The sequence below is a fragment of the Pristiophorus japonicus genome, chromosome 2, assembly GCF_044704955.1.
Source record: "Pristiophorus japonicus isolate sPriJap1 chromosome 2, sPriJap1.hap1, whole genome shotgun sequence".
Lineage (NCBI taxonomy): Eukaryota > Metazoa > Chordata > Chondrichthyes > Pristiophoridae > Pristiophorus > Pristiophorus japonicus.
Window position 1 is genome coordinate 351,854,164 of NC_091978.1, and position 25,285 is coordinate 351,879,448.

The window sequence follows — 25,285 nt, forward strand, 5'->3', positions numbered from 1 at the left end:
CCCGCCCCCTCCCACTTACAAAATCGGCACGAGTGTAGGCTCTGCCCCCCCTGGGCGCCGCGCCAAACAGACAAGGAGCTGCAGGGCTCTCCAGAATCGCGGGGTTTTTTTCCGGCGCCGTTTTAGGCGCGAAAAACGGGCGCCCAGCTTGGAGTGGCGCCCGTTTTTTATCGTGTGGAAACTTGGGCCCAATATCTCTATAAATAAAACCAGATTTATTCCAGTAATGAAGAGCCGTGTGACTTCATGGCATGTGAGCTCTGTGGTCTCCTTCATTCACAGAATAGTGTATCTGACACCGATCTTGTGTCAAGCCCTATAATCACAAATGTTTTTATATGCTTTATCAAATAGTTAAAGCTGACTGCTCAAACCTGATTGGATGCAGATATATGTAAAGTCATTAGTCATGTACACTCTGTTTGGAACCACACTCAAAGTATGGGTTGGAGATAGTACAACAATTCTACAACTTGTCTACTCTCTGTACAAACAGTTATTGGGCTGATACTGCAATCCTTGGTGCCCTAAGCTCATTATGATGGAACGATAAGGGACTCCATGGCTATGGGGAATGGACAGGGAAGTGGAGTTGAGGCCAAGATCAGATCAGCCATGATCTTATTGAATGGCGGAGCAGGCTCGAGGGCTAAAATAGCCTACTCCTAATCCAATTTCTTATGTTCTTATTACCAGCTTGTCCAACACCCAATACTTTCAGTGTCCTATAATGTATCCCAGCTAAGTAATTGGAACATAGAGCCTGTCCAGTGATTGTATGGACTGATTACTAAGACCCCATTTCTAATATAAGGAAGGCCTGCTCCCTGTAATGTGACTGGAGCATCTAAGAAGCGATTCAGACACACACAATGTAAGGTCGCAGTTTTTCTCCCCTTGGGTGAGCCTGACCTTCCAATAGAGCTACACAGCTTGCTTACTCCCGAAAGACTTTAGCCTCGAAAGACTGATTTGCTGCTGGTGCTGCCTCCATGATGTCACCCCCCCGCCCACTGCCTTCTCTACTAAAAAAAGTGAATGCTCTCTTTAATGTGTAAGCAGCCCTTTGTGAACATCTGATGCTCGAAGTACTGCCCCACAACCTCAACACTCTCTTTAACACGACTTTAATCTACATATTGATTGGGCTAACCAAACTGGTAGTAATGCGGTGGAGGAGGATTTCCTGGAGTGTATTAGGGATGGTTTTCTAGACCAATATGTCGAGGAACAAACTAGAGAGCTGGCCATCCTAGACTGGGTGATGTGTAATGAGAAGGGACTAATTAGCAATCTTGTTGTGCGAGACTCCTTGGGGAAGAGTGACCATAATATGGTAGAATTCTTTATTAAGATGGAGAGTGACACAGTTAATTCAGAAACTAGGGTCCTAAACTTAAGGAAAGGTAACTTTGATGGTATGAGGCGTGAATTGGCTGGAATAGACTGACAAAGGATACTTAAAGGGTTGACGGTGGATAAGCAATGGCAAACATTTAAAGATCACATGGATGAACTTCAGCAATTGTACATCCTTGTGTGGAGTAAAAATAAAACGGGGAAGGTGGCTCAACCGTGGCTAACAAGGGAAATTAAGGATAGTGTTAAAACCAAGAAAGAGGCATATAAACTGGCTAGAAAAAGTAACAAACCTGAGGACTGGGAGAAATTTAAAATTCAACAGAGGAGGACTAAGGGTTTAATTAAGAGGGGGAAAATAGAGTACAAGAGGAAGCTTGCATGGAACATAAAAACTGACTGCAAAAGCTTCTATAAATATGTGAAGAGAAAAAGATTAGGGAAGACAAATGTAGGTCCCTTGCAGTCGGATTCAGGTGAATTTATAATGGGGAACAAAGAAATGGCAGACCAATTGAACAAATACTTTGGTTCTGTCTTCACGAAGGAAGGCACGAATAACCTTCTGAATATACTAGGGGACAGTGGGTCTAGTGAGAAGGAGGAACTGAAGGATATCCTTATTAGGCGGGAAATTGTGTTAGGGAAATTGATGGGATTGAAGGCTGATAAATCCCTGGGGCCTGATAGTCTGCATCCCAGAGTACTTAAGGAAGTGGCCCTAGAAATAGTGGATGCATTGGTGATCATTTTCCAACAGTCTATCGACTCTGGAACAGTTCCTATGGACTGGAGGGTAGCTAATGTAACACCACTTTTTAAAAAAGGAGGGAGAGAGAAAACTGGTAATTCTAGACTGGTTAGCCTGACATCAGTAGTGGGGAAAATGTTGGAATCAATCATTAAGGATGAAATAGCAGTGCATTTGGAAAGCAGTGACAGGATCGGTCCAAGTCAGCATGGATTTATGAAGGGGAAATCATGCTTGACGAATCTTCTGGAATTTTTTGAGGATGTAACTAGCAGAGTGGACAAGGGAGAACCAGTGGAGGTGGTGTATTTGGACTTTCAAAAGGCTTTTGACAAGGTCCTGAACAAGAGATTGGTGTGCAAAGTCAAAGCGCATGGCATTGGAGGTAATGTACTGACATGGATAGAGAACTGGTTGGCAGACAGGAAGCAGAGAGTGGGGATAAACGGGTCCTTTTCAGAATGGCAGGCAGTGACTAGTGGAGGGCCGCAGGGCTCAGTGCTGGGACCCCAGTTCTTTACAATATACATTAACGATTTGGATGAAGGAATTGAGTGTAATATCTCCAAGTTTGCAGATGACACTAAACTGGGTGGCGGTGTGAGCTGTGAGGAGGACACTAAGAGGCTGCAGGGTGACTTGGACAGGTTAGGTGAGTGGGCAAATGCATGGCAGATGCAGTATAATGTGGATAAATGTGAGGTTATCCATTTTGGGGGCAAAAACACGAAGGCAGAATATTATCTGAATGGTGGCAGATTAGGAAAAGGGGAGGTGCAACAAGACCTGGGTTTCATGGTTGATCAGTCATTGAAGGTTGTCATGCAGGTACAACAGGCGGTGAAGAAGGCAAATGGTATGTTGGCTTTCATAGCTAGGGGATTTGAGTATAGGAGCAGAGAGGTCTTACTGCAGTTGTACAGGGTCTTAGTGAGGCCTACCTGGAATATTGTGTTCAGTTTTGGTCTCCTAATCTGAGAAAGGGTATTCTTGCTATTGAGGGAGCGCAGCGAAGGTTCACCAGACTGATTCCAGGGATGGCTGGACTGACATATGAGGAGAGACTGGATCAATTGGGCCTTTATTCACTGGAGTTTAGAAGGATGAGAGGGGATCTCATAGAAACCTATAAGATTCTGACATGACTGGACAGGTTAGATGTGGGAAAAATGTTCTCGATGTTGGGGAAGTCCAGAACCAGGGGACATAGTCTTAGGATAAGGGGTAAGCCATTTAGGACTGAGATGAGGAGAAACTTCTTCACTCAGAGAGTTGTTAACCTGTGGAATTCCCTGCCGCAGAGAGTTGTTGATGCCAGTTCATTGGATATATTCAAGAAGGAGTTAGATATGGCCCTAATGGCTAAGGGGATCAAGGGGTATGGAGAGAAAGCAGGAAAGGGGTAATGAGGTAATGATCAGCCATGATCTTATTGAATGGCGGTGCAGGCTCGAAGGGCCGAATGGCCTACTCCTGCACCTATTTTCTATGTTTCTATGTTTCTATGTTTCTCTCACAGTGTGTCATGGGAGGGTGGTTAAGAAGATGCCAATGAGCTGATTACATTAACGGGTGAAATTACCCTCTTAGCTCGCGGGCACAGTATTCACCTTGCTGCTTGCCAGGGCTACCTTATTGGTCCCATTATGTCAGTATTTCTTTGTTTTTTGGAGGAGGTCTTTCAGTCTAATTCCATTCTGCTTTCCTGTTAATATATTCTGTATCTGCTTTTTTTCTGTATCAATTTTGTATCTGGTTTTATGGAGGGAAAAGGCTACTTAAAGTGTGAAATGAGCTCTTTTTTCGCAACAGCAGATATATCTAAGGCTGGACCATAACCCTGAGTACATCAATTGAGTTTCGCAATTATATTTGTTGTAAATGTATCACTGCTGTGGCTGTAATCCGGGAGGGTGCTGAGCACCTCGAGTCTCGTTGCCGAGAGCATGCAGAAATCAAGCGCAGGCAGTGAAAAAAGCGTGCGGCAAACCAGTCCTGCCCTCCCCTTCCCTCAACGACTATCTGTCCCACCTGTGGTAGAGACTGTGGCTCTCGTATTGGACTGTTCAGCCACCTAAGAACTCAAGTTAAGAGTGGAAGCAAATCTTCCTCGATTCCGAGGGACTGCTTATGATGATGAATGAGGGGACCAGAATATGTAATGTGTTTCTTCCCCTCTTGAGACCTGGTTCAAATGCAGCTCGGGTATCCTTTGAGTTTTATTCTAACATTATCATTTTATTTCTTCCATTCCTGCAGGTTCTTTTATGGTCAGCTAACAAAGTATTTGAGGAACTGACAGATATTGAGCGACAGTTTCACAAAGCTCTTTACACAGTGAGAGCGTACCTGAACTGTGAGAGATATTCAGTCGCACTGCTAGACATGACGAAGGAGAAGGTTTGGATCATATTTTAGATATTATGTTGATTTAAGTACCATATCATTGTGAACCACTGCATCAGATCTTGGCTATTGTGAAAATTAGTTATCATAGAATCATAGAAAAATTACAACACAGGAGGAGGCCATTCGGCCCATCGTGTCTATGCCAGTCGAAAAAGAACTACCTAGCCTAATTCCACCTTCCAGCACTAGGTCCGTAGCCCTGTACATCCAAGTACATTTTAAATGTGATGAGGGTTCCTGCCTCTACCACCCTTTCAGGCAGTGAGTTCCAGACCCCCACCACCCTCTGGGTGAAGACATTTTTCCCCATCTTCCCTCTAATCCTTCTACCAACTACTTTAAATCTATGCCCGCTGGCTATTGACCCCTCAGCTAAGGGACTAGGTCCACTCTATCTTGGCTCCTCATAATTTTATATACCTCAATTAAATCTCCCCTCAGCCTCCTCTGTTCCAAGGAAAATAACCCCAGCCTATCTAATCTTTCCTCATAGCTAAATATATCCTCATAGTTATATGATGTATCCTGAATATTAGTTACCAATATTCAGGATTTAACAAATGTAATCCAGTCACAGGTATGTTAAGCTAAAAGGTTTCCTTGGGTTTCAGTTGAGTTTGACTGCTTGTTATGATGTGATCTCTCAGTTAAAGCAAACACTGGTAGTGCAGGAAGAGTACTGTTTAAATTGAACAGTGTGGTGACCCATAGTCTGAACTTCACTTGTCTGATTGTTGGCTATCTGAAGGCCTCGTTTATAAGCGTTTTATTTACTTCACGTCTCGTTTTCCTACAATTGGGAAATGTAACCGACCCCTGTTTAAAAGTGATGTGGAGACAGGCTGTAAAAGCACTGTCCGATATGGTGGGCACAGTTGTCCAATGAAGCACTAATTCAACTTAAAGAATATGATGTCATAACCATTACAGAGACCTCCCTGGTTACAAGCTGGGCATCACTGGGAGCTAAATATTCCAGGCTATTGGATCTATGGAAAAGGACAAGGAACTTGGAAAAGGAGTAATAACAATATTGATAAAAGACACAACTAGAGCAGTAGAAAGAAAGGGTTTCAGTAAGGATGCTCAGACAGCGGGAATATAAGGAACAGCAAAGGATACAAGACTCCGATGAGAGTTGTCTATGGGTCTTCTGATGGTAGTGATGTAGTGGGGGAATGTATAAATGCAGAGATCAGGGAAACATGTAGCAAAAGCAATGTGGTTTTTCTGGGAGATTTTAATTTTCACATAGACTGGGAGAAGCAGAACAGTAGAAGTAGTTATGGTAACACATTTGTGGAATGTATTCTGGACAGTTATCTGGAATGTTTCGAACCAAGGGAACAAGCCATAATAGATTTAGTGAAGAGTACCTATCCAAAATGAGTTAACAATTTGATGCTAAGGGAATAATTTGTGATCTGAATTAGATATTAAATTTGAGAGGGAGAACGAAGAGTCACCAACCAAGTTTTTTGATTTAAGTAAGGCAAACTTCAACACAACGAGAAATAAATTGACTGCAGTAAACTGGGCTGAATTGTTAATGGGTAAAACTACAAACAGTGGGAAGTATTCAAAGAAGTATTTGATACAAAACAAAAAGGGAATCCAAAAGTCTTCTTAGGCATATAAATAGTAAACGGGTAGTTAGAGGAGGAGTGGGGCTGTTAAAGATCAAAGAGGAGACTTACGCATGGAGGCAGAGGGCATGGCCGATGTACTAAATGAGTACTTTGTATCTGTCTTCAACAAGGAAGAGGATGCTGCCATAGACATAGTGAAAGAGGAGGTAGTTGAGATACTGGATGGGATAAGAATTGATAAAAAGGAGGTACTAGAAAGGTTGGCTGTACTTAAAGTAGATACGTCACCAGGGCCGGATGGGATGCATCCTAGGATGCTGAAGGAAGCAAAGGTGGAAATTGCAGAGGTACTGGCCATAATCTTCCAATTCTCCTTGGATATGGGGGTGGTGCTAGAGGACTGCAAATGTCACACCCTTCTTCAAAAAAGGGTGTAAGGATAAACTAAGCCACTACAGGCTAGTCAGTTTAACCTCGGTAGTGGGAAAGCTTTTAGAAATGATAGTCCGGGACTAAATTAACACCCACTTGGACAACTGTGGATTAATCAAGGAAAGCCAGCATGGATTTGTTAAAGGCAAATCATGTTTAACTAACTTTATTGAGCTTTTTGATGAGGTAATAGAGAGGGTTGATGAGCGCAATGCGGTTGATATAATGTACATGGACTTCCAAAAGGCGGTTGATAAAGTGCCACATAATAGGCTTGCCACAAAATTGAAGCCCATGGAATAAAAGGGACAGTGGCAGCATTGATACAAAATTGGCTGAGTGACAGGAAACAGAAAGTATGGTGAACGGTTGTTTATCGGACTGGAGGAAGGTATACAGTGGTACACAGAGGAGGATAGTGATGCATTTCAAGAAGATATAGACAGGCTAGTGGAATGGGCAGACATGTGGCAGATCAAATTTAATACAGAAAAGTGCGAAGTGATACATTTTGGTTGGAAGAACGAGGAGATGCAATATAAACTAAATCGTATAATTCTAAAAGGGTTGCATGAACAGAGAAACCTGGGGGTATATGTGCACAAATTGTTGAAGGTGGCAGGGCAGGTTGAGAAAGCGGTTAAAAAAGCGTATGGGATCCTGGGCTTCATAAACACTGGTTCGGCCTCAACTGGAGTATTGTGTCCAATTCTGAGCACCACACTTTAGGAAGGATGTAAAGGCCTTAGCGAGGATGCAAAAAAGATTTACAAGAATGGTTCCAAGGATGAGGGACTTCCGTTATGTATATAAACTAGATAAGCTGGGGTTGTTCTCCTTAAAGCAGAGAAGATTGAGGGGAGATTCAAATCATGAGGGATCCAGACAGAGTAGATGGAGATAAACTGTTCCCATTGGCAGAAGAGTTGAGAATCAGAGGATACAGATTTAAAGCGATTGGCAGAAGAACCAAAGGCAACATGAAGAAAATCTTTTTTACTCAGCGAGTGATTAGGATCTGGAATGCACTGCCTGAAAGGGTGCTGGAGGCAGATTCAATCGTGGCTTTCAAAAGGGAGTTGGATAAGTACTTGAAGGAAAAAAAATGCAGGGCTACAGGGAGAGGGCGGGGGAGTGGGACTAGCTGAAGTGCTCTTGCAGAGAGCTGACATGGGCTTGACGGGCCGAATGGCCTTCTCCTGTGCTGTAACCATTCTATGATCCTATGAAAAGCGGCACATACCTCTAAAAGGCAACGGCTCCACTTGTGCACTTCCCCTTTGTGATGCCCTAGAAAAGAGAAGACTGAGGGGTGACCTGATAGAGGTCTTCAAGATTACGAAAGGGTTTGATGGGGTAGATATAGAGAGTTTCCACTTGTGGGCGAGACCATAAATATCAGATAGTCACTAACAAATCCAATCGGAAATTCAGGAGAAACCTTTTTACCCAGAGAGTGGTTAGAATGTGCAATTTGCCACCACAGGGAGTGGTTGAGGCGAATAACATTGATGTATTTACGGGGAAGCTTGAATCTATTTCTCTTCCATGTTGGTGATGGTAATAAAAATAGGTTAAACGTCTTATCCTTTTTCAAAAAAAGATAATGAAGTGCTTGAGCTGCACAATCGACCGTATTGGACAAAGTTGCTGTGAAGCACTCATGCTCAGGCAGTCTAACAATAGCCATTAGTATAGTAACACAAATCCTGAGCATCGAAGCACTGCCCGACACAAAACTCCCAAAGCAAACGCTCTACTCGGAACTCCTATGCAGCAAGTGAGTCTCAGGTGGGCAGAGGAAATGTTTCACGGACATCCTCAAAGCCTCCTTGATATAGTGCAACATCCCCACCGACACCTGGGAGTCCCTGGCCAAAGACCGCCCTAAGTGGAGGAAGAGCATCTGGGAGGGCGCTGAGCACCTCGAGTCTCGTCGCCGAGAGCATGCAGAAATCAAGTGCAGGCAGCAGAAGGAGCGTGCGGCAAACCAGTCCCACCCACCCTTCCTCCAACATCTGTGTGTCCCACCTGTGAGAGAGACTGTAATTCCCATCTTACACTGTTCAGTCACCTGAGAACTCACTTTTGGAATGGAAGCAAGTCTTCCTCCATTTCAAGGGACTGCCTATGCTGAACACAAAATATATCTTGCAAACAAAATAATACGCGAATATATCTGCATTAACCTAACATTCTCATCCTCTGGTTTCCAATCTTATCACACCACACAGCCTCTTCTATTAATCATTAATTAGTTTTAGCTTTTTAAAACACTGGTTATTAGTTAATAAGACCTTGTGGAAAACTGAGTTTGAAACTCTGTGCAACAATACCGATGCTTTTTTTATTATCACTTATGCCACGAGATACAGGGAATTGTCTGGCAGTCTATTAGTGGAACCTTTTCACTATGGACAACATAGGGGCGGATTTTCTGCATCGCCAGGATCCCGCCTTGCTGCGAGTTGCACCGCGAAATTCCCATTAGGCATAGCGTTAACCCTGGCCGACCTCGCTGGGCCAGCACAATCTTAAAACATGAGACCGGACCATTATGGGATCCCACGAGTGCCAAGGAGCCCGGGTGGGGTATGGCACGAACAAGAAGAACTTGCATTTATATCGCTCCTTTCGTGTCCTCAAGGCATCCTAAACCACTTTACAGACAATGAATTACTTTTGAGGTTTCACTGTTGTAATGCAGGGAAACACAGCAGCCAGATTGCGCATAGAACGATCCCACAAACAGCAATGCGATAAATGACCAAAATCGTCTATTTTTAGTGATGTTGGTTTAAATATTTGGATTTGGATAAATATCTGTCAGGCTACTGGGGAGAACTCCATTGCTGTTCTTCCAATTGTGCCCTGGGATCTTTTATGTCCACCTGAGAGGGCAGATGGGGACTCGGTTTAACGGCTTATTCGAAAGACAGATGAAAATTGACTGCTGGAGGCCTCAGGTGCCTGCAGCAATGCAGTGGGTTGGCTGATGCGGGGAACCTGAACGTCAGTCAGCTGTTTGGTAACATTTTCAAATGTAGGATTTCACAATTTAATTGCATTCTTTTGGGGCATTTAAATTTCAAATTCTCTCCTGCTCTCCCTCACAACACTGGAATTCCATTAACTTTCTGGCATCCCTGCGTCTAGCGTTGTCACGGTGATCATGATTGGAAATGGTCATATGACGTCATCCCCATCATTACGACCCACTTTGAATATGCCTGCCATATTTGGGTGGACGTATTCAATGGGTAGCAATGCCTTTGATGGTCCACAGGTGGGGAGCTGGCAGACTGCCACCGGCATGTTTTCCAATCCTGCCCACCCCCCAGGTCTGCCGAACATCAGGTGGATTTGAACAGATGATCGGCTCTCAGAGATCAAATTCAGAGGGCATCTTATCTTACTGCAACGTCCTGCAAAAAAACATTTCAGATAATCATATTCATGGTGTCATCTAAAGTTCTCGAAATGTTCGCACCTTGTTTTAGTCCTCCTAGCTTTGCGTCGCTCTCAGTGCTTAGTTATTGGTGAGGCCACACCTGGAATACTGTGTACAGTTTTGGTTTCCATATTTACGAAAGGATATACTTGCTTTGGAGGCAGTTCAGAGAAGGTTCGCTAGGTTGATTCCGGAGACGAGGGGGTTGACTTATGAGGAAAGGTTGAGTCGGTTGGGCCTCTACTCATTGGAATTCAGAAGAATGAGAGGTGATCGTATCGAAACGATTAAGATTATGAGGGAGCTTGACAAGGTGGATGCAGAGAGGATGTTTCCACTGATGGGGGAGACTAGAACTAGGGGACATAATCTTAGAATAAGGGGCTGCCCATTTAAAACAGAGATGAGGAGGAATTTCTTCTCTGAGTGTTGTGAATCTGTGGAATTCGCTGCCTCAGAGAGCTGTGGAAGCTGAGTCATTGAGTAGATTTAAGACAGAAATAGACAGTTTCTTAAACGATAAGGGAATAAGGGGTTATGGGGAGGGGGCAGGGAAGTGGACCTGAGTCCATGATCGGATCAGCCATGATCATATTAAATAGCATAGCAGGCTCGAGGGGCCGTATGGCCTACTCCTGCTCCTATTTCTTATGTTCTTATGTAACCTATCAATTTTAACACTGAGTTTTATAATAATGGATTTAACAAATTCTTATTCCATTTGCAGGAATTTTTTGACCTGTGGCCGGAACAGATGGGTGAAGTCCCTCCTTATAAGGGTCCCAGAACACCCGATGGCAGAGTATGTTTGAACCTAATTCAATGTAAATTTGAGAATTCTGATGTAGAAAAACTTGCATTTATATCACGTATTTCACAATCTCAGGATGTCCCAAAAGCACTTTGCCACCAATGATGTACAGTCACTGTTGCATTGTCGGTAATGTGGTAGCCAATGTGCACACAACATGGTCCCACAAACTGCAATGTGATAATGACCAGATAATCTCTTTTAGTGATGTTGGTTGAGGGATAAATATTGGATAGAATTACTCTGCCTCTTCTTCAAAATAGTGCCATGGGATCTTTTACGTCCACCTGAGAGGGCAGGCAGGAGCTCAGCTTAACAGTTAGATGGCACCTCCAACAGTGCAGCACTCCCTCAGTACTGCACTGGAGTGTCATCCTAAATTTTGTGCTCAAGTCTCTGGAGTGGGACTTGAACCCACAACCTTCTGACACAGAGGCGAGGGTGCTACCCACTGAGCCACAGCCGACATGGGTTAGAAGAAATTTGTGATTCCTATCACTATCATTATTGTTAAATGTTCCATCTACTGTGTGTTTATCGTATATATTATTATTTTACAGGAAATAATCTTTCACAAAATCATTGACTACTTCCTACATGGGAAAGAGGAGATCAAAGTCATTCCGTAAGTTTTAAATACGTCTCAATTGAGTATTTTTTCTGCAGTGGTCAAAAAATAATTCAGCTGAATAACTTGTGCTTTTCTCTGTCTTTTCTTCAGGAATCCTCCTGCTGACCACTGGGCCTTGGTCAGCGGAATACCAACCTACGTTTCAGAAACTGGCTTGGTACGTTTTATTTTCAGAGCTGTTAAAACATTTTATGAAGTAGCATAATTTTGCCTTGGAAAAGAAGAGCTATGATTCTTAGCATAAAGAACCGTAGCTACGTAGAGGTGGGACTAAATTAATAACAAAGAACTTTGTAATCCAAATCTCCGCCTGGTCGGCCTTGGTAACACATGGCTGGTGGAGCAGAGAGCCCTGGCCGCGAAGGTAACCACAGTCAGCGATGTACTGGACGGTAGCATTGCGAGCTGCATGTTGCTAGCGATGCTGGTACTCGGATGTCCTGCTGCTACATCCGGCCATGGCTCACGGCCAAAGCCATCCAGGCGTTGAAAGTTGCGCTCAGCCCCGATTCCATTCAGGGTGTTGAGGAGGCTCAAGCACGTGAAGCGATCCGACCCGATCTTATCCTCACTCAGGTGGATTTGCTCAGCGGCGTGCGTCTGCCGGATCCTCCCTCAGGAACCTCCTCCTCACAACTTGAGCCGCCGCTCGGGAACTCCCTCCATGCCGTTGCACTCTGCACAGGGAGTGGCGGAGTGGGGGTGGCGGAGGGAGGAATTCGCTGTCTGGCTGCTGCTACACACTATCCACTTCCTCATCCTCGTCATCCATCCAGACATACCGGATGATGCAAGGCCTCAATGGAAGACCATTGAAATAGACCCAGTGTAACTACAGACTGGCTTATATATTTTAACCTATGGTCCAACTAGTTCAAATGTAACGACAGACTGGCTTATATATTTTAACCTATGGCCCAACTAGTTGAAATGCTCCCCAAAGGCTACCTCTAACACCTGTGCACCCAGGAACGATGGAGGCCGCCTCTCCTAAACAACTGACCTTCCAGTTGAAAAATTCCCTAGTTGACAATAAAAGTAAGTTTCAAGGACGGAGTAGTTCTGCTGAAAAGTTGTGGGATTCTTCGGGATTCTCACAAAAAAAGGGGAGTGGCAATATTACAGCACGATGAAACCATTCACGAGGGCACTTGGGAAAGCACCGAATTTCCAATCTCCCAGTCTGCCCCTAGCAACAGCTGATCGATCCGCGGGGCTTGGGAAATGCTGCTGTGAAGCTGCTGGAAGGGCCGCCTGGTCACTCACTTTCCAATGTCCCCTCTTTCACTGTGGAGAAGCCCAGAGCCACCTCCTGCTCCCACCAGTAACACAACCGAGATTGGAAACTGAAAGTGTGTGGGGAATGTGTTCACCCAAGGCATCATGTGCTAAAGCACCATTACAGTGGTGCATCCCTGCTGCACAATCTCTTCCGATTGTAAAAGCTCTCACTGAATGATTTTCCTCACTAATCTGCTTTGAATTGATTATCTTCACAGATCTGCAATATCATGAATGCAGCAGCAGATGAAACATTCGCCTTCCAGGTAAAACATCCAATTATTAGGACATAAAAACCCGTGCAGTGTTGGAATCTCGTGATCCAGGAACAAGAAATGGCAAAGCTGTGATCAGGTTATTCTGTTCACAATTCCATCGGCTCTCAATGTAGAGAAAACAAGCATCAGTCCCAGCACCAATAACTTTACTGTGTTTCAACTTTACCGAGCCAGTATAAAAAAGATGGGGTCAAACTTCAAATATTGAAAAATCCCTCTGCCACCTATAAAGGGTCATTGTCAATTGGAAGCAACTTTGAAAGCAGAGTGAAGTGGTGCAGAGCTGAATGTGGAGTGGGGCGGGTCAGAGAGGGAGCGGGGCGGGTCAGAGAGGGTGTGGGGCAGGTCAGAGAGGGTGTGGGGCAGGTCAGAGAGGGTGTGGGGCAGGTCAGAGAGGGTGTGGGGCAGGTCAGAGAGGGTGTGGGGCGGGTCAGAGAGGGTGTGGGGCGCGTCAGAGAGGGTGTGGGGCAGGTCAGAGAGGGTGTGGGGCGGGTCAGAGAGGGTGTGGGGCAGGTCAGAGAGGGTGTGGGGCAGGTCAGAGAGGGTGTGGGGCAGGTCAGAGAGGGTGTGGGGCGGGTCAGAGAGGGTGTGGGGCGCGTCAGAGAGGGTGTGGGGCTGAGCAGAGAGGGTGTGGGGCGGGTCAGAGAGGGTGTGGGGCTGAGCAGAGAGGGTGTGGGGCAGGTCAGAGAGGGTGTGGGGCGGGTCAGAGAGGGTGTGGGGCGGGTCAGAGAGGGTGTGGGGCTGAGCAGAGAGGGTGTGGGGCGGGTCAGAGAGGGTGTGGGGCGCGTCAGAGAAGGTGTGGGGCGGGTCAGAGAGGAGTGTGGGGCGGAGCAGAGTGAAATGGGGCGGAGCTGAGTGGAGAGGAAAGGAGCAGAGATGGGAGCAGCGGGGAGGAGAGTGGAGTGGCGGGGGGAGCAGAGTGGAGCGGCGGGGAAGTTTGGAGTGTGGAGCGGGTAGGGGAGGAGTGTGGAGCGGGGGCGGGGGGGAGAGGAGCGGCGGGGGGGGTGGGGGGGAGAGTGGAGCAGGGGAATGGGGGGAGGTGGGAAGTATTGTGTTCCTAACACAGATGAGACTGCACACAGGGAGGTTAAAGTAACAGTGACCTCAGTCTTTAATAAGACACTCCAGAGTGAGGAACAGGTCTTAGGGGCCGGCTTCTTTACAGTGCTCCCAAGGGATGCTGGGATCCCTTGGGACTTCAGGGATGAGCTCCCTGGTGGCGGAACATGGGAGTGCATGCTTTACAGATACACAACATCACTCCCCTGCCAAAGACAAAGTGAAAACTATTTACAAGGTGAGGCGGTCGGGAGCCTTTCTTTCCCTGGAGGACCGCCTCGGTACAAATGACTGTTCTTATGTGTTGGCTGTGCCCTCGCTGGGCTGGCGTGTTGTTGGTCCTGCAGGGCTGCTAGGTGAGCCTGGCCTTGCTGGGCTGTTGGCGTGATGGGTTCGATTTCCTGGTCCGGCGTGGTGTCGTTGATCCTTTGGGTGTGTGTTGTGGGCTCGAAAAAGGTGGTGTCTGCTGTGGGTTGTTCAGGGCAGCCTGTGAACCGCAGCCTCGTTTGGTCCAGGTGCTTTCTGCAAATTTGTCCATTGTCTAGTTTGACTACAAACACCCTACTCCCTTCTTTAGCTATCACCGTGCCCGCGATCCACTTGGGACCATGTCCATAGTTTAGCACATACACAGGGTCATTCAGATCAATTTCCCGTGACACAGTGGCGCGACCATTGTTTACATTTTGTTGCTGCCGCCTGCTCTCTACCCGATCATGCAGGTTGGGGTGAACCAGCGAGAGTCTGGTTTTAAGTGTCCTTTTCATGAGTTGCTCAGCCGGGGGCACCCCTGTGAGCAAGTGAGGTCTCGTGCGGTAGCTGAGCAGCACTCAGGACAGGCGGGTTTGGAGTGAGCCTTCTGTGACTCATTTAAGGCCCTGTTTGATGTTTGTACTGCCCGCTCTGCCTGCCCATTGGAGGCTGCTTTAAACGAGGCCGAGGTGACATGTTTGATCCCATTGCGGGTCATGAATTCTTTAAATTCGGCACTGGTGAAACATGGCCCGTTGTCATTGATCAGTATGTCAGGCAGGCCGTGGGTGGCAAACATGGCCCTCAGGCTTTCAATGGTGGCGGTGGCGGTGCTTCCCGACATTATTTCACATTCAATCCATTTTGAAAAAGCATCCACCACCACCAGGAACATTTTACCGAGAAACGGGTCCGCATAGTCGACATGGATCCTCGACCATGGTCTGGACAGCCAGGACCACAAACTTAGTGGTGCCTCTCTGGGCGCGTTGCTCAACTGAGCACACACGCTGCATTGCCGTACACAGGACTCTAAGTCAGAGTCGATATCGGGCCACCACACGTGGGATCTGGCTATTGCTTTCATCATTACTATACCCAGGTGTGTGCTGTGGAGATCCGAGATGAACGTCTCCCTGCCCTTTTTGGGTAGCACTACGCGGTTACCCCACAACAGGCAGTCTGCCTGAATGGACAGCTCATCCTTTCGCCGCTGGAACGGCTTGATTGGCTCTTGCATTTCAACGGGGATGCTGGCCCAGCTCCCATGCAGTACACAGTTTTTTTACTAGGGATAGCAGAGGATCTTGGCTGGTCCAAGTCCTAATCTGGCAGGCCGTGACAGGTGATTTATCATTTTCAAACACTTCCATGACCATCAACAAGTCTGCGGGCTGCGCCACCATCAACAAGTTTGCAGGCTGTGCCATTTCCACCCCTGTGACTGAGAGCATCCACACAGTTCTCGATGCCTGGCCTGTGGCGGATGGTATAGTTATATGCTGATAGCGCGAGTGCCCACCTTTGTATGCGGGCTGAGGCATTCGTATTTATCCCCTTGTTTTCAGCGAACAGGGCTGTGAGCGTCTTGTGATCGGTTTCCAGCTCAAATTTGAGGCCAAACAGGTACTGATGCATTTTCTTTACCCTGAACTCTCATGCTAATGCCTCTTTCTCAATCATGCTGTCGGCCCTCTCGGCTTCAGACAAGCTCCTGGAAGCATAGGCGACAGGTTGCAACTTTCCCGCAATGTTAGCTTGTTGTAATACACACCCGACTCCGTGCGATGAAGCGTCACATGCTAGCACGAGTCTTTCACACGGGTTATACAATACAAGCAGCTTGTTGGAGCATAAAATGTTTCTGGCTTTCTCAAAAGCAATTACTTGTTTTTTTCCCCATACCCAGTTCTCACCTTTGCGCAATAACTCATGTAGGGGCTCTAAGAGGGTGCTTAACCCCGGTAGGAAGTTACCAAAATAGTTGAGGAGTCCCAGGAATGACCGCAGCTCCGTGACGTTCTGTGGCCTGGGCGCGTTCCTGAGAGCCTCTGTCTTGGCGTCTATGGGCTGAATGCCATCCGCCGCGATCTTTCTCTCCAAAAACTCCACTTCTGTTGCCATGAAGAAGCATTTCGACCTCTTCGCCCGCAGCCCTACGCGATCCAGTCGCTGGAGGACCTCCTCCAGGTTTTGTAGGTGCTCGACAGTGTCCCGACCCGTGACCAATATGTCGTCCTGAAAAACCACCGTCCGTGGTACTGACTTGAGTAGGCTCTCCATGTTTCTATGGAAGATCGCTGCAGCCGACTGAATTCCAAACGGGCATCTGTTGTAGATGAACAGTCCCTTGTGCGTGTTGATGCATGTGAGGCCCTTCGAAGACTCCTCCAGCTCCTGTGTCAGGAAGGTCGAAGTCAGGTCGAGCTTGGTGAATGTCTTGCCTCCTGCCAGCATCGCAAATAGGTCATCTGCCTTAGGTAGCGGGTATTGGTCCTGTAGCGAGAAACGATTAATAGTTACTTTATAATCACCGCAAATCCTGACCGTGCCATCACTGTTGAGTACTGGAACCATCGGGCTGGCCCACTCACTGAATTCCACTGGGGGAGATGATGCCCTCGCATTGCAGCCTGTTCAGCTCGATTTCCATTCTCTCCCTCATCATGTGAGGTACCGCTCGCGCCCTGTGGTGAATGGGTCGTGCCTCTGGGACCAAGTGGATCTGCACCTTCGCCCTGGAAAAGTTTCCAATGCCTGGCTCAAAAAGGGAAGGACATTTGTTAAAAACTGGGTACATGAGGTCTCATCGACATGTGATAGCGCTCGGATGTCATCCCAGTTCCAGCGGATTTTGCCCAGCTAGCTCCTTCCAAGCAGTGTGGGGCCATCGCCCGGGACAATCCAGAGTGGCAGTTCGCGCACCGTGCCCTCGTAGGTGACCTTGACCATGGCACTGCCCAGGACAGTGATAAGCTCTTTGGTGTACGTTCTCAGTTTCGTGTGGATGGGGCTCAGGGCTGGTCTGAATGCCTTGTTGCACCACAGTCTTTCAAACATCTTTTTACTCATGGTGGATTGGCTAGCGCCAGTGTCCAGTTCCATGGCTACGGGTAAGCCATTCAATTTTATGTTTAGCATTATAGGTGGACATTTCATCGAAAATGTGTGCACCCCGTGTACTTCAGCATCTGCCTCCTCTCTCTGAGGCTCGAAATTGCTTTGATCCACCATGGACCGATCTTCCTCTACCACGTGGTGGTTAGCAGGTTTTACTGAGCTTGCAGCTCGTTTGCAAGCTTTTTGGAGGTGCCGCATTGTTCCACAGCTCTTGCAAACATACCCTTTGAAGCGGCATGAATAGGCTGAATGGAAGCCTTCACAATGCCAACAAGGTGTGAATTGCCTTGCATTCATCCTTTGTTGGGGACTCTGAGTCATCTGGGTCACCTGAGGCCTGCTGGCAGTTGCAGACCCGTGGGTTCTGTCCTGTACATTTCTGCTCACAAACACAGTTCCAGTTAATTTATGAACATTGCTAGCACTTGTGTGCTGAGAGATTTATTTGGTGTTATCACTGGTCGACATAAACGCCTGTGCTATCACAATGGTCTTACCGAGGGTCGGTGTCTCTACAGTCAAAAGTTTTCGTAGGATGGTCTCGTGGCCAATGGCCAGTACAAAAAAGTCACTGAGCATTTGCTCCAGGTAGCCATCAAACTCACATTGTCCTGCAAGTTGCCTTAGCTCGGCGACGTAGCTCGCCACTTGCTGACTTTCAGATCGCTGGCACATGTAGAACCGATACCTCGTCATCAGCACGCTCTCCCTCGGGTTAAGATGCTCCCGAACCAGTGTACACAGCTCCTCATACGACTTATCTGTGGGTTTCACCGGAGCCAGAAGATTCTTCATGAGGCTGTAGGTCGGTGCCCCGCAGACCGTGAGGAGGACCGCTCTCCTTTTTGCAGCGCTTCCTTCTCCGTCCAGCTCGTTGGCTACAAAGTACTGGTCTAGTCGTTCGATATAGGCTTCCCAGTCCTCACCCTCCGAGAACTTCTCCAGGATGCCCACAGTTTGCTGCATCTTTGCGTTGGATTCGTATTCTCGTTGCCAGTTATTGTATTCCTAACACAGATGAGACTGCACACAGGGAGGTTAAAGTAACAGTGACCTCAGTCTTTAATAAGACACTCCAGAGTGAGGAACAGGCCTTAGGGGCCGGCTTATATACAGTGCTCCCAAGGGATGCTGGGATCCCTTGGGACTTCAGGGGATGAGCTCCCTGGTGGCAGAACATGGGAGTGCATGCTTTACAGATACACAACAGGGAGAGAGGAGCGGAGGGGGTAAAGAGGAGCAGGGGGGGAGGGAGAGTGGTGCAGTGGGGGAGGGAGAGTGGAGCGGGGGTGGGGAGAGAGTGGAGCGGGGAGGGTGTGAGGAGGGAGGAGCGGGGGGAGGAGAGTGGAGTCGTCGTGGGGGGGAAGAGAGTGGAGCCAGAAAGGGTGGGGTGGAGGAGAGTGGAGCCAGGCGGGGGAAGAGTGGAGTGGAGAGTGGAGTGTGGTCGGGAGGGGGGGTAGAGTGGAGTAGGGGGGAGGAGAGTTGAGCGGGGGCAGGAGAGGAGAGAGAAGCGGGGACGGGAGGAGAGAGGAGCGGGGTTGAGGAGAGTGGATCGGGGGGGCGGGTGGGGAAAGAGTGCAGCCATGGGTGGGGGGGCGGTGAGGAGGAGAGTGGAGCGGGGTGCGGGGGGATTGGAGTGCAGTTGGGGGGAGTGTGGAGCGTGGGGGAGGAGAGTAGAGCGGGGGGAGAGGGGGGAGGGGGGAGAGTGGGGGGGAGGGAAGAGTGAGGGGGGAGGAGAGTGGTGCGGGACAGGGAGGAAGTGGAAGAGTGGAGCGGGGAGGGGGAGATTAGAGTGGGGCAGGGGGGGAGTGGAAGAGTGGAGCGGGGAGGGGAGGAGGAGAGTGGAGGGGGGTAGAGAGGAGCGGGGGGGGTAGGGTGGAGTGAGGGGGGAGAGAGAGGAGCTGGGGGGTAGGCGGGGAGAGTGGAGCGGGGGCGGGGAGAGTGGAGCGGGGGAGAGGAGAGTGGTGCGGGGGGGGAATGTGAGAGGAGCGGGGGGAGGGGAGAGCGGGACAGACTGGAGCAGAGTGAGTTAGGATGAAAAGGCCTGGGGGAGTTGAAATAGAAGGCAGTGGGATATGTTGAGATGCAGTGGGGCAGTGCAAAGTGGAGGGGGGAGCTGGGTTGGAGCAGAGTATAATGCAGTAGAATGAGGTAAGGTGGGGAGGAATGAGTCGAATGGAATGGGGCAGGGTAGAGTGAGCTATGTTAGATTGAACTGAAGGAGTGTGCAATGGGGCAGGGTAGAGTGGAGTTTTTACATTTCAAAACATAGGCGTAAAAATTTCTTCATAGCGCATGTTAGCTATGGTGCTGGTCAAATGACCCAGAGGTTGTGAGTTCAAATCTCACCGTAGCTTTATGTATTTATCTAAAACTCCTTTCTGCACTATTTTAGTGGAGGTGTCAATCTCTTTAAATAGATGGATTAATGACTTAAAAACAGAAAATGCTGGAAATACTCAGCGGGTCAGGCAACGTCTGTGGCAAGTGAAACAGAGTTAACGTTTCAGGTCGATGACTTTTCATCAGAACTGGAAAAAGTTAGAGATATAATAGGTTTTTAAGTAATACAGAGGCAGGGAAATGGGGAGGGGAGGAACAAACAAAAGGGGAAGCTCTGTGACAGGGTGGAAGGCAGGGGTTTTCCAGCATTTTTTGTTGTTATTTCAGATTCCCAGTATCCGCAGTATTTTGCTTTTGTACTTTGGGTTAATGCCTTCCTTGAAATAGCAGAGGAAGAAACTTCAGGCAAAACCAATGTGTTTGTCTGCTTGTATTACATTTTTGGTAATGTTATTAGAAATTTACTCTCTCAATTTATTTTATACAGCAATCAATATAGCTATTTGAAAGCTCTCAATGAATGGCAACTGAAGGTTATCTTCTCTCTCAGTAGACCATGAAAACTGTTGATAGTTGGTGGCAATGAGAGGACATTTCTTCCTAACCCTGGGATTAGGCTGCTTAGTGTGATTAGTCATAGCGCACACAAACATGATGCTGCTCATTGGTTTCTGAGTTCAATTGCTTTTTGCCTGAATATGAGTATGTATATAAACCTGCAAGCCAGCAGCTCAACTGAACATTGCACAATGGGTTAATAGTATATTGACAAGCTATTTTGTGTCTCTGTATTTAACTGATGTGGTGAGAGGGGACAGGGGTCAAGGGAACGTGTGGTGCCTTTCAACTCTGGGACAGGATCTTTGGGACCGGTCTAATAGGAACATTGGAACAGCAGTAGGTTATTCAGCCCCTCAAGTCTGTTCCGCCATTCAATGAGACCGTGGCTGATCTGTGTCTTAACTCCATCCACCTGCCTTGGCTCCATATCCTTTTTAAACCCTTGGCCTTTCAATGAGATTAAAGTCCCCTCCCTGTCTCTATGCTAGCCGTAAGGGTCCTAAATGAAGTAAGTTTGGCTTAGATCCCAGTGCACATGAGCACACATCACAGAACTGTACAGTTTGACACGAATTGGTACTAAATGGAAATCTCGCTGGGACCATGCGACGGATGGTATGGGAAGTGCACAGATATCACACTATTGCAATAGGAGGTGCTCTGCAAAGCTTTGGGTTAAGGCACAGTGTTGGGAAAGAATAAAGGGAGCTGTAGTCTATATTTGACTGATCTGGGAGAGCTATCACTTCAATGTGTGGAGATTTTAGGCTGTCTCAGTCCCTGGAACAGCCACGAATGGCCTCTTCTGAAATTCCTGCATCCACATCATCATATCTGATGTCACTGTTTCTATACTTTCATCGTAGTTTTCATTTTACCATAACATCAACAACATAAGCAGCAATTTGCATTTAAATAGCACCTGAGTGCAGTAAAAATATCCCAAGGTGATTCACAGGAGTGTTATCAAACAAAATTTGACACCGAGCTACGTAAACAGTTGACCAAAAACTTGGGTCAAAGAGGTAGGATTTAAGAAACATCTTAAAGGAGGAGAGGCGGAGAGGCAGAGAGGTTTGCAGAGGGAATTCTGGGCCTGGGCAGCTGAAGGCACAGCTGCCAATGGTGGGTAAATTTGACCACCAGCCAACCGACGTGTCGGGTATCTGGCTGCTAGTGCTGAGGGTAGGCCTGGTCCATTTAGATGGTTGGACCTCCTAACAAACAGCCCCCTCCCTCGTGGGCTATGGGTGGACAACAGGTGCCCTAGGGCACTCGCCAGCTCTGGGCAGATGCAATATTGGGCAACCTAGAGGCCGGTCCGGCTCAGAAAAGGTAGGTCCAGGGGGTGGGGGGAAGAGGGGGAATCCTTTCGCGGGGTGGGGTGAGGGGGCAACTTGGTGCAGCAGTGGATCAGCTTATTTTTGTGGAGCCCAGAGGAACACTCCTGCATCTTAAATTATTCCACGCCATCTTTGGGGCACTGCCACCCAATTTATGCCCAACGGGAAGCCCAACAATCTCTGCAGCAATGTTTCCCATCAAATGGTTAACATGTCCAGATCAGAGAGGCACAGAGTGAATCACACAAAGTAGCCCATACTCACCTTTAGGAAGTAAGCAGCAAGAGGGAAGAGAACAACATTTCCATTACAAATGGTAATAGAATCGAGGAATAAGTTGCCATTGAGACAGGCATTATAAATAGTTGACCTTTCAACCAGATGGATTTTTGGAGAGAAAAGTGTTCGAAAGATGTGGTGAGAAGGTGGGTGGGTGAACCTGATCTGTGAAACTTGGTAGATTTAATAGCCTTTATCTGTTGCTTCTACTTGTTCTCTCTGATATTCCTCTTCCCTGTGCACCAGAGCAGCGGTCAGTCATAATGCACCTGAAATGAGCTGTACCTGACCTGTAACTCACATGTATTTGCTGGTCCAGATCATTAGCCTTGGTGCAGAATTGGTAGTGGAACAGCAGCTGTCCCTGGGTGCATAGGAGAGGAAGATTGTGGCCAGTTATGTTTTCATGTACTGAATGAATGACATATTTCAAACCGATTGTGATACCCTTAAAAATACAATTTTTCCCACATTCAGACTGAACCCTTGGATAATTTTGGATGGACTATCAAAAATGTCCTTTCGATGCCAATAGTAAATAAGAAAGATGAGATTGTTGGAATTGCTACATTTTACAACAGGAAAGATGGAAAACCTTTTGATGAAATGGACGAAATTCTTATGGAAGTAAGGCTCACACTCCATGACTTATTCAGCCAAACTGATTTAAACATTGTCCACTCGGAGCTCAAAAGTCACACTGTCTTTTGCCTCTTTTTCTCTCCCCCCACCCCAGTCCTTAACCCAGTTCCTAGGCTGGTCTGTTCTCAATACAGATACATACGATAAAATGAACAAGCTGGAACACCGGAAAGATATTGCGCAGGGAATGGTGCTGTATCACGTAAAATGCAGCAACAATGAAATTCAGGAGATACTGGTATGTCTTTGAGTGAGAAGGGGAACCATCTCTATTTTTTAAAGTACAAAGTATTTTATGTGTGTGTGCGTGTGTGTGGGTGGCAGAGAGAAGATAGAGGAGTCCGAAGACCGTCACACCCATCATACCACATTGCTGCCAGGTAGTGATCCAATCTAGTGTACTTTAAATCAGCATCTTGCATGAATTAAAATGGTCTTTCAAATGCTTTTTCTGGAAGACGGTGTCCATTTAAACTGTTAGTTTCCACAACATGTGGCTCCAAGGCAGTGAATGCATGATATAGCGCTTTAGATAATCAACACCACGTGTAACAATGGCAATAGATTTACGAGAATGGTTCCAGGGACGAGGGAATGCAGATAGACTGGAGAAGCTGGGGTTGTTCTCCTTGGAACAGAGAAGGCTAAGAGGAGATTTAATAGAGATGTTTAAAATCATGAAGCGTTTAAATAGAGTAAATAAATAGAAACCGTATCCAATGACTGAAAGCTCGATAACCAGAGGGCACAGATTTAAGGTGATTGGCAAAAGAATCAGAGGCGATATGAGGAAAAACTTTAAATGCAACGAGTGGTTAGGACTTGGAATACATTGCCTGAGAGGGTGGTGGAAACAGCAGTCTTCAAAAGGGAATTGGATAAATACTTAAAGGCGAGAAAATTGCAAGGATAAGGGGAAGAGTGGGAGTGGGACTAACTGGATTGCTTTTCGAAAGAGCCAGCGCAGACTCGATGGACTAAATAGCCGCCTTCTGCACTGTACCATGCCATGATTCTATGATGTGCAGCAGCAGCAAACTATACCGAATGCAACCATTGAAACTGGTTACCAGCCATTTACAGCTAAAGTGCAAACTGTTCCAGCTGTACGATATATCTGTCCAGCAGCGCTTTGTGTCACAACTCTGACTTGTATTTCTAAATTTGACCTGCGCTTGAATCTAGCAAAGACTTTGGAGTGGCACTAGAGCTTGAAATTCTGCCCTTGCATGTAGCACATTAATCACAGGAGTCATTTTAAATCTGCAGTCTGATCTCTAGTTGCAGTTGTCAGCTTTGAACTGCTTTACAAATGCTTATTTCCTGATCTGAGCCATTTTATTTGTAGTTGCTCCTGGGCAGTTGTTATTGTGCATGTCACAGTATTAAAATTATCAACAATGAGAGGAACAAAATTTGGGACTTTAGACTTGGATTCTTTTCATTTTACTTCATAATGAAACTAAACATATAACTGCTTGTAGCATATAAATAACAAATAATATTATATTGTGTATTATTTATTTGCCACATAAACTGGTACTAGGAAAATGTCAATGTTAAGATGCTCTGCATCATTAGGTCCTTTAGTACTATTTGTTCCATTACCCGTTCACTCTACATTACACTGCCTGTGCCATGCTCAACACACCCACGACACACTGTACAGACTTAATAAATACATTGGATGAGGTAAAGAAACAAAAACCACATCCGGCAGTTAGTTTGAGGAACTAAATCACGCTTCTAGTTCTACTGACTTTTGTAAGTCATTCATGTGATTTATGATGTCTAAATTATTCCCCAGTAATTCCACCTCTGTCATCAACTAACCTGAGTATCTCAGTTGAAGAAGTAATGCAATAACGAATCCTAAATATAAATCAAACCATTCTTTAGGAACCTAACACAGCAGGGATCCATGCTGGGACCACTATTGTTCACCATATACACAAATGATTTGGACTCAAGATTTTGAACTATGGTGTTGATACCAAATTAGAGATTAGGAATATGATTAGGCCATTAAGTCTCTCGCACCTGCTCCGCCACTCAATTAGATTGTGGCTGATCTGTACCTCAACTCCATTTACCCGCCTGAGCTCCATATCCCGTCATACTCTTACCTAACAAAAGTCTATTGATCTCAGTCTTGAAAGCTCCAATTGTACTAGCATCTAGATTTCTACCAACCTTTGTGTGAAAAAGTGCTTCTTGATTTCCCTCCTGTACAGCCTAGTTCTAATTTTGAGGTGATGTCACCTTGTTCTTGATTTCCCCCATCAGAAGAAATAGTTTCTCTGCATCTACCCAATTGAATCACTTCATCATTTTAATAAATATGGTGAAACGTTGAGGCTCCAGAACAGATCCCTGGCGAACACCACTAGTCACGTCCTGCCAATTTGAGTACCTACCCTTTATCCCACTCTCTGTCTCCTATTTCCCAACCAATTTCCAAACCAAGTCAAAAGGCTATCTCCAATTCTGTGCACGCTAATCTTTGCCCATGATGTTTTGTGTGGAACTTTATTGAATGCCTTCTGGAAGTCCATATAAAGAACATCCATTGACACTCCCTTGTATTATCTTATTAGTGACCTCCTCAAAAAATTCAACTAGCTTAGTCAGACATGAATTATCTTTAACAAAGGCATGCTGGCTTGTACTGAACAGCTCATATTTGTTCAAGTG

The 25,285-nt window shown here is 46.6% G+C and overlaps 1 protein-coding gene across 1 annotated transcript in view; it reads left to right on the forward strand.

The window, feature by feature from the left end:
• LOC139234938 (rod cGMP-specific 3',5'-cyclic phosphodiesterase subunit beta-like) overlaps positions 1-25,285 on the forward strand; it is a 107,766-nt gene that overhangs the window by 24,953 nt on the left and 57,528 nt on the right. The window contains exons 4-10 of the mRNA XM_070865876.1: positions 4,370-4,510; positions 10,719-10,793; positions 11,363-11,427; positions 11,524-11,590; positions 12,933-12,980; positions 22,427-22,576; positions 22,686-22,829. Coding sequence (XP_070721977.1) covers positions 4,370-4,510; positions 10,719-10,793; positions 11,363-11,427; positions 11,524-11,590; positions 12,933-12,980; positions 22,427-22,576; positions 22,686-22,829 — 690 coding nt within the window. The remainder of the gene's footprint in view (positions 1-4,369; positions 4,511-10,718; positions 10,794-11,362; positions 11,428-11,523; positions 11,591-12,932; positions 12,981-22,426; positions 22,577-22,685; positions 22,830-25,285) is intronic.